General features: G+C 39.8%; 1 protein-coding gene across 4 annotated transcripts in view; it reads left to right on the forward strand.

Moving 5' to 3' along the window:
- The window catches only part of NFIA (nuclear factor I A), a 1,748,145-nt gene that overhangs the window by 1,462,205 nt on the left and 272,162 nt on the right, over positions 1-13,778 (forward strand). For all 4 annotated transcript variants that reach the window (XM_044085539.1, XM_044085540.1, XM_044085537.1 and 1 more), the window contains one exon: positions 2,096-2,280. In XM_044085539.1, the coding sequence (XP_043941474.1) occupies positions 2,096-2,280 (185 nt within the window). The remainder of the gene's footprint in view (positions 1-2,095; positions 2,281-13,778) is intronic.

Below are 13,778 nucleotides of genomic sequence, written 5' to 3' on the forward strand. Positions count from 1 at the left end.
GGACATTTCTGGTACATATTTCAGATTTTGCAGGGTGAAACATACCCATGGGCAGTACAAAGGACAACATCAGTTTTTTGCCTAAATAAATGCTTTTTCTTGTAGCATTTTAGTGGCTTATTCGGTTTTTTACAACATTTAGGTGTTTCAAATACAAAATAACTGTTTTATGCAACTATTACATAAAATATAGGAAATAATTCTGTCCTAAAATCTCAGGACATTTGCCATTTTTTTCAATTTTTTTGCCCGACACAACTGCCCAAAGAGGGACTGTCACTCGCAAAGTGGGACAGGTGGTAACCCTACTGCCTGCATGGAGTGCTACAATGTTCATGTTTTAGTTAAAAAAAAAAAAAAAAAAAAAACTTTTAAAATATATGAAATAGCTTGCTACAATGTGGATTGATACAGGGTTCGGGTTTGACGGCAGATGCAACACTGGCTTTTGAAAATCAGTATTGCAGTAACAAAAGATTGGTAGCGGCTAGTTGTGTTCCCCATCACTTTGCACCCAGGGCAGTTGCCCCTCTCGCCCCTACCTAGCTACACTACTGGTTAAGGCTACTGCAGTAGTAATCAATATAAAGAAAATAGTACAGATGTGTCCGTTAAAGTTATCATAACAGCAGATGTTTGAATGATCACTGCTGCAGTAGCCACTCCATTCCTGCATTCTCCTGTTTTTTTATGTGTTTTTTTTATGCCAGGGTGTGGACATTAATTTTTTTTTTTTTTTTTTTTGTTATTCCTGTCTTTGTCCTTGTAGGGCTTAGCCTCCCTATTTCTGCTGGTAGGAAAGGTCTAAAGGGTTTTGCGCCCAAACTTGTCTTTTAGTCAGCTTGACAGTTTGAGTCCGTGGAAGGTGAAGCTGGCTGGCTGTTATATCCTTGGCAGAGTATAACACATATAGGTAAGGCTGCTGCAGAGGTGATTATTCGAACATCTACCATTACTGTAACTTCAGCTTACAGAACTGTACTTTCTAAGGAGTACAGGGGAGTGAACAGGTTTAAGTCTGACTGGGAGAAGCTTGATAGCCAACAGGCATGGGGCAAAAAGCATATGAAAATGTTTATTGCAGTTTAGTAATCGAAGTTGTAGAACTTTCATTTGCATGTCTGTCACTTCTGTCATGCAGCCTTTCAGTCCTCATTGAGCTCTCTCAGCAGAATGTTATACAAAGGGATTTTATATATGCATATATGTATATATATATATATATATATATATATATATATATATATGTGTGTGTGTGTGTGTGTGTGTGTATACACAAACACATGGAGGGAAATTACAGGACCAGTGTCCTTGTGATATTTTTCGCACTAGTGGCTTGTTGTGTACAGCAGGGAAGTACTCTAATTGGTTGGAAGAAATGCTTCTGTCTTTCTTTAAAATCAGTATCATGTAACCAGAATATCTAGCATATAGAAATTCATCTGGTAGATTCACCCAAAGTCAACATGTTTGTTTATAGGAAGTGTAATTGTGAGTGTAAATCCAAGAGCATTTCATTGAGGTTAAATGTTTTATGTTTACTTCCTTTTTATTAAACTGCTTAATTGGTTCGAAACTGCAGCAAATGTGGAAACTGACTGAATGTTTTTATCTGATTTTACTTGCCTTGTCTTGGTGCTGTAAAGAGGTTTTGCCATTCACTATACAAAAGTGGTACAAGAATTTCAAGAAATTACTCATACTCTGAAAAGCAGTATTAAGATGAGACAATTCCACATAAACGTAGTAAAAGAAAACAAAGTGAATTTATTAGATATAAATTATGTGTTCCTAGGCTAAGACTGCAAGGTTATATAGAAAACCTGTGACGGAAAATGAATTTCTAGTCGAAAGAAGTGTTGGCAGTGCTAATAATTTTCTGTTTTTATCATCTGATGCACCCAGGACTTATTTATTAATGATGAAATGACATGGAGAAGTGAGAGTATGTCTCAGATTGTTTTCTGTGCATTCATTTTGTAATGGAGACATTTTCTCTCATTAAAGTGCTTTTCTTTTACATATTTTTTAAATATAATTCCATTTTCTACATGTTTTAATGCAGGATCATTTGGTTCTCTCTTTTCTTCTTTAGCTAGTCCGCATGCAACACCATCACCTCTTCATTTTTCAGCATCGCCGATTATCCAGCAACCTGGACCATACTTCCCACACACAGCAGCAGCAATCCATTACCACCGTCAAGAGACCTTAAAAGAGTTTGTTCAACTTGTCTGTCCTGAGGCTGGTCAGCAGGCTGGACAGGTGGGGTTTCTAAATGTAAGGAACATTTTATTTATATATCTATATATATTTTTTAACATGTTATTACAATTAATTGGTACATATTCTCTTCCATTCCAGTTCAATGTTTTTGTGTTGGATTGTGCAAGCAGCATGTTGCTCCACTTGTAGTCCCTTTCTGGCAATTTGTGAAGTAATCAAAACTTCAGACAGATGTCCTGACAAGAAATAAGTACTACTGAAATTGAGAATTACCCTAAGTAATTGACATTCTGTGTCATAAAGTGGTGGTGGTAACATCAAATAACATTTTCAGAGCTGATAGCACTAATGGATATGTAATACTTTGGAAAGTTGCAGTAAGTAGCAGTAGCACAGTACAGTTCTTGTATATTTATCATTAAAGGTAATGAGGAAGGATGTCTCAAACTGTGCAGTTTAAGGAAAGTGGCTGTCATTTTCCTTCTCACTAACAGCATCTGTGTATTTTTGTTCAATACTGCAGTGACAAATGGAATCAATTCCAGCCAGTCAAACTGTGCTATGGAATAGAGGTTATGAGCACACATGCACACACCGTTGTTGACAGTATGCGTCCTGTCTTTTATTTATGTTTTTATTCAACAACACACTTTACTTGTTGGTTTCCACAGACATTTTAAAATGCTTTGTGTTGCTTATCCTTCATAATAACATGCAAATCAAAATACCATAGCTTTGGATATTTCAGAATAGTACTTATTACCTTAGAATAGCAATTATAACTGCTGTGGTGGTGCTGCGGTAGTGTTGTCGCCTCATAGCAAGACGTTGTCCCGTTCGATTCTCAACTAGAGCGTCTTCTGTGTGGAGGCATACATGAATGGGGCGTGCCTTCGTTGAAGGTTGTGCGTCAGGGCTGGTAACCCGGTACATAAAAATCCACTACCAATCATTAGCGGACCGGAGTTCCGCTGTGGCGATCCCCTAACCGGGAAAAGCCGAAAGCACAAACAAACCTTAGAATAGCAATTGTTAAGAATATCTCTTCCATTTGATAAAATGTGTAACTGAATGTCACTGCTCTAGTCAGAAAAGTGCTACAGTGACAAATGTTGCTTTCTGGTGTCATGTTAAAAATAGTGTATATTAGTTTTCTGTTGCTATAATGTGGAATGCCGAAAGTCACAGCTGCTGTCGGGCTCCCCTCCCCCCAGTAAGTATATCAGTATAGTATTCGTCAGCACACAGTGTTACAACTGCTACTAGTGTTGCGTGCATGTGTTTTATTATTTAAAAGTGCTGTTTTAATACCATTTTCCAAAGATATAGTAAAATATATAGCAAGACGTTGTCCCGTTCGATTCTCATCTAGAGCGTCTTCTGTGTGGAGGCAAGGCATACATGAATGGGGCGTGCCTTCGTTGAAGATTGTGCGTCAGGACTGGTAACCCGGTACGTAAAAATCCACTACCAATCATTAGCGGACCGGAGTTCCGCTGTGGCGACCCCTAACCAGGAAAAGCCGAAAGACACAAACAAACATAGTAAAATGTAGCTTGTTCATCATTATAACCCACAAAGCAAAATGTCACAGCTCCAGTCTGAAAAATAATGGTTCAGTATACAGTGTGATTTAATCTGTGCTTCACAAATCACCACTACTTTTACTGTATATTGAGCAAACGTTTTCACTGAATAGCAGTTTCCTACAAATCGTGCAAAATAGTAATATTGGCTTTGTCTGCTGAATAAACATAAATTTCTGCTGCATAAAGAAGTGCAGTTTCCATTGTCTGTCATGCAAGCAGAATACACTAACAGTAGAAAAAGCTTATGCACAGTATGTCACATTATTAATAAAAAATGTCTCCTCATACATTGTGCTCCATAAAACAATGCTGCTTTAACTGCCTGTTTTGCAAACAGAAATTTTTGTGCACAGAGCAGTGCTATTATACTGTGCAAAAAGAATAAGAATATAGAAACCTTATGGCACACCTTTATATTAGTACAGATAAGTCATGTTTTCAATGTCTCAGAGTAATTTTTTACTGATTGCTTTTTTCAGCACTCGTAAAATGCAATGCAAAAAGTCACAGTTCCAGTGGGAAAATAACTACAGTGTGAAATGTTTCTTTCTGGAGTTATTTTAAAGTATTTGTAATTATAAATTACAATCCCCATGGCCAGATATCTCAGAACAGTGTTTGATCGTATGCAATAGCAGCATGTTTCTAACACTGCATGCCCCATCTTTTTCGTTAAAGGAAAACTTCACTTTAGATCTCAAACAACATTTTTTCACTTTATCTTTGTTTTCTGAGCTATTTTAATGCCTCAAAATCACTCCAAGTGCTTGTTTTACAGTTTTAATGTGTGTCCCTCAAAATGGCGGATGATGGGACCTGCCTTTGTAACGTGATCTTGTTTTCTTGCTTTCATTCCTTCTTCCCAGAATACATTTCAAGTCCTGTTTATATGAGTCATGCTAGACATAAGGAAGTGGTGTTGTGTTCTCCTGCCATTAAGTTAGAATGGCAGGACTGTGAAGCACTGTCATCTAACACACTTTCTATAACAGAATTTCTTCTGTTTCCCTGACTGAGCCTCATATATGTGTCTGTCAGAGCTTGTTCTATGCTATAAGTAGCTGTTAGCCACTTCCAGCAAAAGAAAGTAAATAAATAGCAGGCTTTTGTAAAGGGATTATTTTGTAGTTGTAAAAGAACTGACAGACCTTCCCCCACACACTCATGCTAAGGTGTGAAAACTCTCACTGCAGTAAATGATCCTTGGTATACATTTACAGGTGACAAGTAGTAGGACTCCCAACTTAGCTTGTCTGCTACTTCCCATTGTCTTTAGTGGTTAGTTTTTCTCTCTCTCTCATAATTATGCAGAATTAAAATGTGCTTTACTAGTTCCTTAATTATTTCTGTCATGTTCACCCCCCTCGTTTTCTGTTTCATATTCATTTATACTTTGGTAACCATGAAAGTGAACTGTTCCCAGGACCCTTTTCAGCCACAACTCGGGTTACATTGGCAAAGATAATAACAAGTAATAAATGCACTTAGCAGTACAAAACAAAAATGCTGACGTAAAGACATTGACAAAGATTGCATGTGCAACATGTAGCCAGTGTGCGATAGTGAATAATTAAAACATTAAGCAACATTTACTAGTATACATTAATAATGTTTAACTCTGCTATGTTAAGTTTGTTATAAGTAATGAATTGTATGCACCCATATTGCACACACACACACACATATATATATATATATATATATATATATATATATATATATATATATATATATATAGTGTGTGTGTGTGTGTGTTTATATGGTTTACCTTAAGATCACTGAAACGCAGCTGTGTGAGTGATCATTACGCTGAAATGAAATGTTGAAATGTAAAACGCTTTTCCTCCCAAATGTCGAACATGGTAAAATGGGTTTTTGACCTTCGATATTTCCAGGAATTGAGTGTGAAAACCCATTTACCGTCCAAGACACATAGTACAGGAAGTGTGGTTCGACATTGTAGTTTTGGCAGAATGAAAATCAACTTTTAAAAAATGTGAAAATATCCTTTTGCACGAATGCATTTCAGTGATGTGAAGGTAAACCGTAAGTACATGTGTACAAAAACGTGTGTGTATAATGGAGAACTAAATTATATGCCTGTGTGTGTATTTCATGTCCTTTGAAGAAAAACAAATCAAAATGGAAATTTAGTGTAACTGTATGTGTGTCTTCACCTAAACAGACACACACACAGAGATATATATACATATATATATATATATATATATATATATATATATATATAGATTCATATTTGTGTGTGAGAGAGAGTGTATAAAAGTGTATGTAGCATGTAGAATAATATATGTGGTATGTAGTACTGTGTTTAAATGCACACGTCTGTGTGCGTGTGTGTGTGTGTGTGTGTGTGTGTGTGTGTGTGTGTGTGTGAGCATTTAAACACAGTTAAGTACGTCTGAGTTCCTTTTGTTAATGTTTTTAATGCAAGAGAACTTATTAAATGTACATTAAAGTAAATTCAGCTGTATATTATGGTTGCCATCAATGGTCGCATTTCCTTTCTGGGCTACACAATGCTTGTGCACTCTAACAATGTAAGGACCGACTCAGTCAATGTGAATCTCTTACCATGGATATGTGTGTACCGGATATGTATCCCCCTCTGGGAGGATGTCACAAAAAAGCATAAAAGACCTTTTTATGAACATTATCAGTGCACCTAGTTGCTAGGGCTACCACTTGTCTCTTTCTGCAGTTCTGTCCTGTGTGTGTGGCGGGGTGCTTAAAAATGGTAAACGTGTTGATACTTTACAAGAAAAAATGTGTTTTCTGACTTCTCTAAACTTGACAGAAATCTTTGATACTACATTTAATTTATCTTAACATATCAGCTATTACAGATAATCAACATTTAAATATTGGCATTTCAGTACTGTGTTGCTGTGTATGAAAATTTGTCTGAAGAGGTGACAACTGCCTTTAAAGCCCTGACTGATCTAATTGTTTTGTTTTGCTATGAAAGGGGAGTGTTACGTTCTCCTCCTCTCAGCAAAAAAAAAAAATATATATATATATATATATATATATATATATATATATATATATATAAATCAGCTATTGTGTTGCTAATGTTAGCAGGATGAATTGCCCATCTAAGGTTGACAGCAGTCCCTGACAGGATAAACTACAAAATTAACTGTGTCTGTGATATGTCATGCAGGCAGAGATGAATTCCTCTGCAAAGTATGAGAGAAGTTATGCTTAAAAAAATAGGTGGGCTTTCCCTTCCTTTGATTCCAATGCAAGGAAATAAAAGTTTTAAAAAGTACAAGCAGGTTTCTGGTACTGACACAATAATGGAACCATACTGTATGGAGAAAAGAAACCTAAGGATTGAGGGCAAAGTATTACAAATTGGAGACAGCAGAGTGTTTGTAGAAAATGAATACTCACTATAAACTGGGCAGAAGAGAAGCAATTTTATTACAACAGTCCGGGAATGTTGAGAGGCAGGCGTGAGATTCAAGCTGCTGTATCCAGCTGTCTTCAGAGTATTTTTACTGGAGGATAAAATACATTTTTTTAATGCAGAATAAGCTGAGGAGGAAGTAAAAAAAAAAGTTTATCCCACAAAAAGTGATCTAGCAAGCAGAAGGGGACTCTGTTTCCTATTCTTCCGACTGTAAAGTTCATAGAGAGACTTTGCCAGTGAAACCTTTTCCAGTATTCCAAAGGGAAATGCTTCTGCGGAAGAAAAAAGGCACAAAAGGTGAATCAAGAGTACCTTGAACTTAAACCTGAGTCTGATGTTGGGAGATGGAGAAGAACAGGAAGACCAGCAACACCGAAATTACTGAATAAATGGGAGATGATAAAGCATCAGTCACATTTGTGAAATATGGATTTCCAAGTAAAAGTGGTTGAAAAAGACTGGACTATCTTTGACTTTGTTAAACTTGTGAGTTGACTGTAAAATATCTACCCCCACTTTATCTCAATAATCTTTAGAAGGGTACTAAACAGGGAAAAAGTAACAATAAGTAAAAAAAAAATTGTTCATGATAGTGTTTGTATAAAACATTTCATGATATAAATGTTATGTTATATATAGCAAAGCAGTTTCTTGTGGTTTGTTATCAGAGGTATTTTAAATGTGGAGGAAGTCTTCTCAGTGAGTGTTGTTTGTGTTAAAGATATTAAAGTAAGCAAGTATTTTTTAGTTATAAGAAATATAGGCTTTAAAGTATAACAATAGAAGAAAGGCTAGACCGAAGCAAGTCTAATATTAATATGCTATGATCTTGGGCTACAGGGTATAAAAGTGCACTGATTATATTATATATAGAAATAAAATATTCTCTTATTTTTATTAGGGTGAATATCTATATTAATGCCCTTTCCTTAAGCTATAAACAAGTATTTTTGTAGACCAAGTAGACTTTAAAAATAAGACAAAATCATGAAAGCCACATAAATGCCAAGTTTCTGTCATCTGCAAAGATATTAGCTTCCCCCCATTTGCAAGTATGCTGTGGGAGTTGAGAAGTCTGCAGCTGAAGGTAGATGTACATTCTGATTTGTGTGAAATTTACAAAGATTCATTGATAGCCTAGTACTTACCTATGAATCTATCTGCCCAAGGGCATTTATAAGCCTAGCCAGAGTGTGTTGGCTTTCGCCACCCCCTTAGATTAGTTCCCTGTGCCTCTGACCAGCAGAGCCATTCGTTCCCTGCGCCTCTGTCCAGCAGAGCCACTGCAGTGATCCCCGGGGTAAATTTTCTGTTTCCCATCCACCATCAAGGTTTCTCTTGAAAAGTGCTAGTGAGGGGCTCTGCCTGATGTATATTGGAATCTTGTTCCAAAGCATGGGGAGTCTCTGGGTCAGGAATCTATCCCTCCAGCACGTCCTATTTATTGCTGTGGTAAGGTTTATATCCCTAGAGCATGTGGCTCTCTGGGATTTGTTTTTTTTTAGGTGGAGCATATCCATTAATTCTGGGTTGGACATGGCCTTGTATGTCAAGCAGAGATCACTTCTGAGTAAGCTGTATGCAACAGAGTACAGCTGGTGTTTCTTTAGTCGGGCTGCATAGGTCATCTGTTTGAGGCCAGTAATCCTCTTGGTGAGATACTTTTGTGGTCTTTCCAGCTGTTGCAGGTGTCTTGTAAGGTACATCCCAAATGGGGCATTGTATTCTATGATGGGTCTAATAAGTGATGAGTAGAGAGGCATAATAACCTCCTTTGTTCTGGATGAGAACCCTTTTGAGATTAGGTGGGCCACGTAGAAGGATTTTCTAACCACCTTGGCAATAAGATTATCAAAGGAGCGATCACTATCAACTTGGGTCCCTAGATCCCTTATTACTTTTTCTGTATTTAGGGGACTATCATCTATATGGTAGTTCGTGGGTACTTTGTTTTTTTCAAAGGGGATGACTGTGCACTTTTTGGCATTCAGTTTGAGGCCATGATTTTGACACCAGGTATCCATCTCAGTGAGACCCTTCTGGAGGGTGTCTGTATCAGCGGGAGAATCAGTTATGGCCCCTAGTTTGCAGTCGTCTGCAAACTTGGTCAGCCAAAGTCCTCCTGTGCTTGCCTTTACCTCTGAGAAGTTTATACCAAACAGGAGAGGTCCTAGGACTGAGCCCTGGGGGACGCCACTTGTAACTGGTTTAGTGTCGGACCTAGAGTCTGCAATTCTCACCGTGTGGGTACTGTCCATGAGCCAATTTGCAACTCATCTTGTGACATAGGGGTTAATGTTCAGGTTGGTGAGTTTGTCTATAATACCAGAATGAGGAATGGTGTTGAAATCCTTTGCGAGGTCTAGGTAGGCTGTGTGGACCTCCTTACCCTCATCTAATGCCTTGGTAACTGTCTCAAAGACGTCCACCAGGTTTAGGAGGCATGATCTGCCCTTAACAAAGCCAAACTGGGTGGGGTCCAAAGTTTGGAGGTTCACAGTGTCTCTGTTAATGAGTTCCATGATGATGCGCTCCATAGCCTTGCAGACCAGGCTAGTCATGCTTATAGGGCGATAGTTCCCGGGGTCCCTTGTGGCGCCACCTTTTTGGAGTGGGATAACTGTTGCTGTGCGCCACTCTGTGGGTACGTAGCCTGTAGAGAGGCTGAGTTTGAACAGTGTGCTTAGATGAGGGGTTAGTTCATTTTGGAGCTCTTGTAAGACACAGCCTGGGGTACCGTCCGGTCCCATTGAGGCTATGTTTTTGGCTTTGGATAGGGCTGTTTTAACCTGCGTCTGTGATTGCCAAGGCCTTACATTCTTCTGGTATGGTTATGGGCCTTTTAGGGGGTGAGAGGGGTGTGAAGTTTGTACTGAACCTGTCTGCCAAAATGCTGTCAATATCAGTTGGTTCAGTGTATTTTATGCCATTCTGCACCAACTCAGAGCAGATCTGAGAGTTTCCACATAGGTTCTTGACATAGCTAAAGAACGCTTTGTGGTTATCTTTGGAGTCCTTGACAATTTTTCTTTCGAAGCTAGCCTTGGGTGATTTAATGTGAGATCGTAGTTTCTTGCTGATACTGATCAGGGATGTCTTTCCTTCTAGGGGGTTTGCTCTTATCTGTACTAGTTTCCTCCTTCTATTGTAGAGCCTGTTTATGGCAGGGGTCCACCAGACTGGTTTCCTTTTCTTGAAGGAGTGAGTCTTGGTTTTATTTGGGATAGCATGATCCATGCATTCCTGCAGATGATCATAGAGTGCTTTTGTATAGGTTTCAGCAGCTTGGACAGCATTGTCCATTGGTGTGGGGGCTGTGAACCTTTCCACCTTGGCCTTAAGCAATGTGAAGTTTGCTTTTAAAAAGTTTTTCACAGTGGTTTCCTTGATTGGGGTTGGGGGCAGAATGTGAATATCCAGAGTGATTAGTCTGTGGTCTGATATAACCAGCGTGGGGTTGACATCAGGTGTGGAACACCGGTCGCCCATGTTGGTGATGACCAGGTCCAGTATGTTGTTCGCTCTGGTGGGGGTGTTGACCAGTTGATCTAGGGCGTTTGAGTTTATAAATTCTAGGAAGCGTTGGGCAAAGGAGTTAGTACTTGAGTAGTTCCCCAGTTAATGTTTGGGTAGTTGAAATCACCCAGTATTAGGGTGTTTGGTTCATAGGTTCATAGGTTGGTACTAGGCTATCAGCCCTAGGGCCTATACAAGCCTAGCCATAACAATTCCCTGGTTATTTCTTCCCACATTATTTACTTTCCTGGACCCCTGTCTAGCAGGGTGATTGACGTGATCCCTGGGGTGAATTTCCTTTCTCCCATCCAATCATCAAGGTTCCTCTTGAAGAGGTCCAAAGAGGCACTCTGCTTGACATGTATGGGCAATCTATTCCAGAGTCTGTGGAGTCTCTGGGTCAGGAACCTATCCCTCCATCATGTTTTGTTTATTGTGATGACAAGGTTTAGATCCCAGGAGCGTGTAGCTCTGAGAGATTGGGATTTCTTTAAGTGTAGCATGTCCAACAGCTCTGGGTTTGACATGGCCTTGTATGTTAAGCAGAGATCGCCTCTGAGTAGACTATATGCGACAGAGTATAGCTGGAGTTTTTTTAAGGCGGTTAGCATAGGGCATCTGCTTTAGGCCTGTGATTCTTTTAGTGAGGTATTTCTGAGGCCTTTCCAGTTGTTGCAGATGTCTTGAGAGGTACATACCAAATGGGGCGTTGTATTCTATAATGGGTCTAATGAGGGATGAGTACAGTGGGACAATGACCTCCTTTTTTCTGGATGAAAAGCCCTTCGTGATGAGGTGTGCCACATAGAACGATTTCCTGACTGTTGTGGCGATGTGGTTATCGAAGGTGAGACCACTGTCCACCTGTGTCCCTAAGTCTCTTATCACACTTTCTGTGTTTAGTGTACTGCCACCTATATGGTAATTCATGGATACATGTTTTTTCCCAAAGGGGATAACAATACATTTCTTGGCATTGAGCTTGAGCCCATGGCTCTGGCACCAAGCATCTGTTTCTGTAAGGCCCTTTTGTAGAGTATCCACATCATTTGGGGATTCAATAATGACTCCCAGTTTGCAGTCATCTGCAAACTTTGTTAGCCAGAGTCTCTTGGTGTTGACCTGTACTTCAGAGAAGTAGATGCCAAACAAGAGCGGCCCCAGGACTGAACCCTGAGGTACTCCACTTGTCACTTGTCTGGAGCTGGATTTGGAGTCGGCTACTTTTACAGTGTGGTTTCTATCAGTAAGCCATTTAGCAACCCATTGGGTGACATAGGGATTAATGCCCAACTTAGTAAGTTTATCTATGATTCCAGAGTGGGGGATGGTGTCAAAGGCCTTGGCAAGGTCTAGATAGGTTGTGTGGACCACCTTACCCTTGTCCATGGCTCTGGAGACTGATTCAAAGAAGTCAATCAGGTTCAGGAGACAAGATCGGCCCTTCACAAACCCAAACTGGGTGGGGTCCAGTGTTTGAAGGTTGCCAATGTCTTTGTTTATAAGTTCCATGATAATACGCTCCATGGCCTTGCAGATAAGGCTTGTCAGACTGATGGGACGGTAGTTTCCGGGATCCAAGGTGGATCCCCCCTTGTGGATTGGGATAACTGTAGCTCTGCCACTCAGTGGGCACGAAACCTGAGGTGAGGCTATGATTAAACATGACACTTAGGTGAGATGCCAGTTCATATTGTAGTTCATGTAGTACACAGCCTGGGATGTCATCTGGTCCCATGGATGCTGTATTCTTGGCTTTAGAGAGTGCGTTTTGTACCTGTGTGGCTGTTATTACTGGAATTTGGCAATCTTCCGGTATTGAGATGGGCCATTTAGGGGGTGTGAGGGGGATGAAGTTGGCACTGAATCGATCTGCCAGGATATTGGCAATATCCTCTGGATCAGTATATTTAATGCCATTCTGTTTTAGCTCAGAGCAGATCTGAGCATTGCCATTTAGATTCTTGACATAGTTATAGAATGCTTTGTGGTTGTCTTTGGAATCTTTGGCAATTTTATTTTCGTAACTAGCTTTGGAGGATTTTATGAGGCATCTCAGTTTCTTACTGAGGCTAGTAAGAGAGTTTTTTGCATCCTGGGATTTTCCTCTTTTCTGCAAAAGTTTCTTCCTTTTGTTGTAAAGTTTGTTTATGGCAGGGGACCACCAGATTGGCTTCCTTTTTTTGGATGAGAGCATTTTGGTTCTGTTTGGGATGGCACGATTCATGCATGAGTGGATGTGCTCGTACAGTGCCTTAGTGTAGGATTCAGCAGTTGAACTTTCAGTTCCCGTCTGCATGGGTGTCATGAAGTTTGTCACTTCTGACTTGAGTAGCATGAAGTTGGCTTTGGAGAAGTTTTTTATGGTGGTTTCTTTACTGGGGAGTGGGGTGGGATGTGGTTGTTAAGGGTGATTAGCTTATGGTCAGACCTGACTAACGAGGGGGTGACCATAGGTATGGAGCATTGATTTCCCATGTTGGTTATGACCAGGTCTAAGATATTGGAGCCCCTGGTGGGACTATGGATTAGTTGATCCAGGGCATTGGAATTTATGAATTCCAAGAACCGTTCTTAAAGGTGTTGGGACATGAGTAGTTTTCCCAGTTAATGGCAGGGTAGTTAAAATCACCCAGTATTAGGGTGTTTGGTTCTATCTTAATATTTTCCAGTATGTTTAGAAAGGTGTAGTGAGAATCTTGGGGTATGGTGGGGGATCTGTAGCAAGCTACAATTTGGATTGCAGTCTTACCTAGTGTTAGTTGCACTTGGAGAATTTTAGACACATTGTGTTGGCCAACTAGCCTGGTGGTGTGATTATCCTTGGTGAATATTGACACTCCTCCACCTTTAGTGTTTCGGTCCTGGTTTGGTGGCCGAAAAGTGTGGTAAGAGTTGTAGCCTGGTATTGCAGGGGTGCTCTCTGGAGCCTTGAACCAGGTCTCAGTTACTGCACAGATATCGATGTTCTCCATTTTTAGGAGTGCCTCGAGAGAGTGCATTTTGAGGTA

This window comes from Protopterus annectens, chromosome 10.part0 (genome assembly GCF_019279795.1).
Source record: "Protopterus annectens isolate FY-2018-M chromosome 10.part0, PAN1.0, whole genome shotgun sequence".
NCBI lineage: Eukaryota > Metazoa > Chordata > Ceratodontiformes > Protopteridae > Protopterus > Protopterus annectens.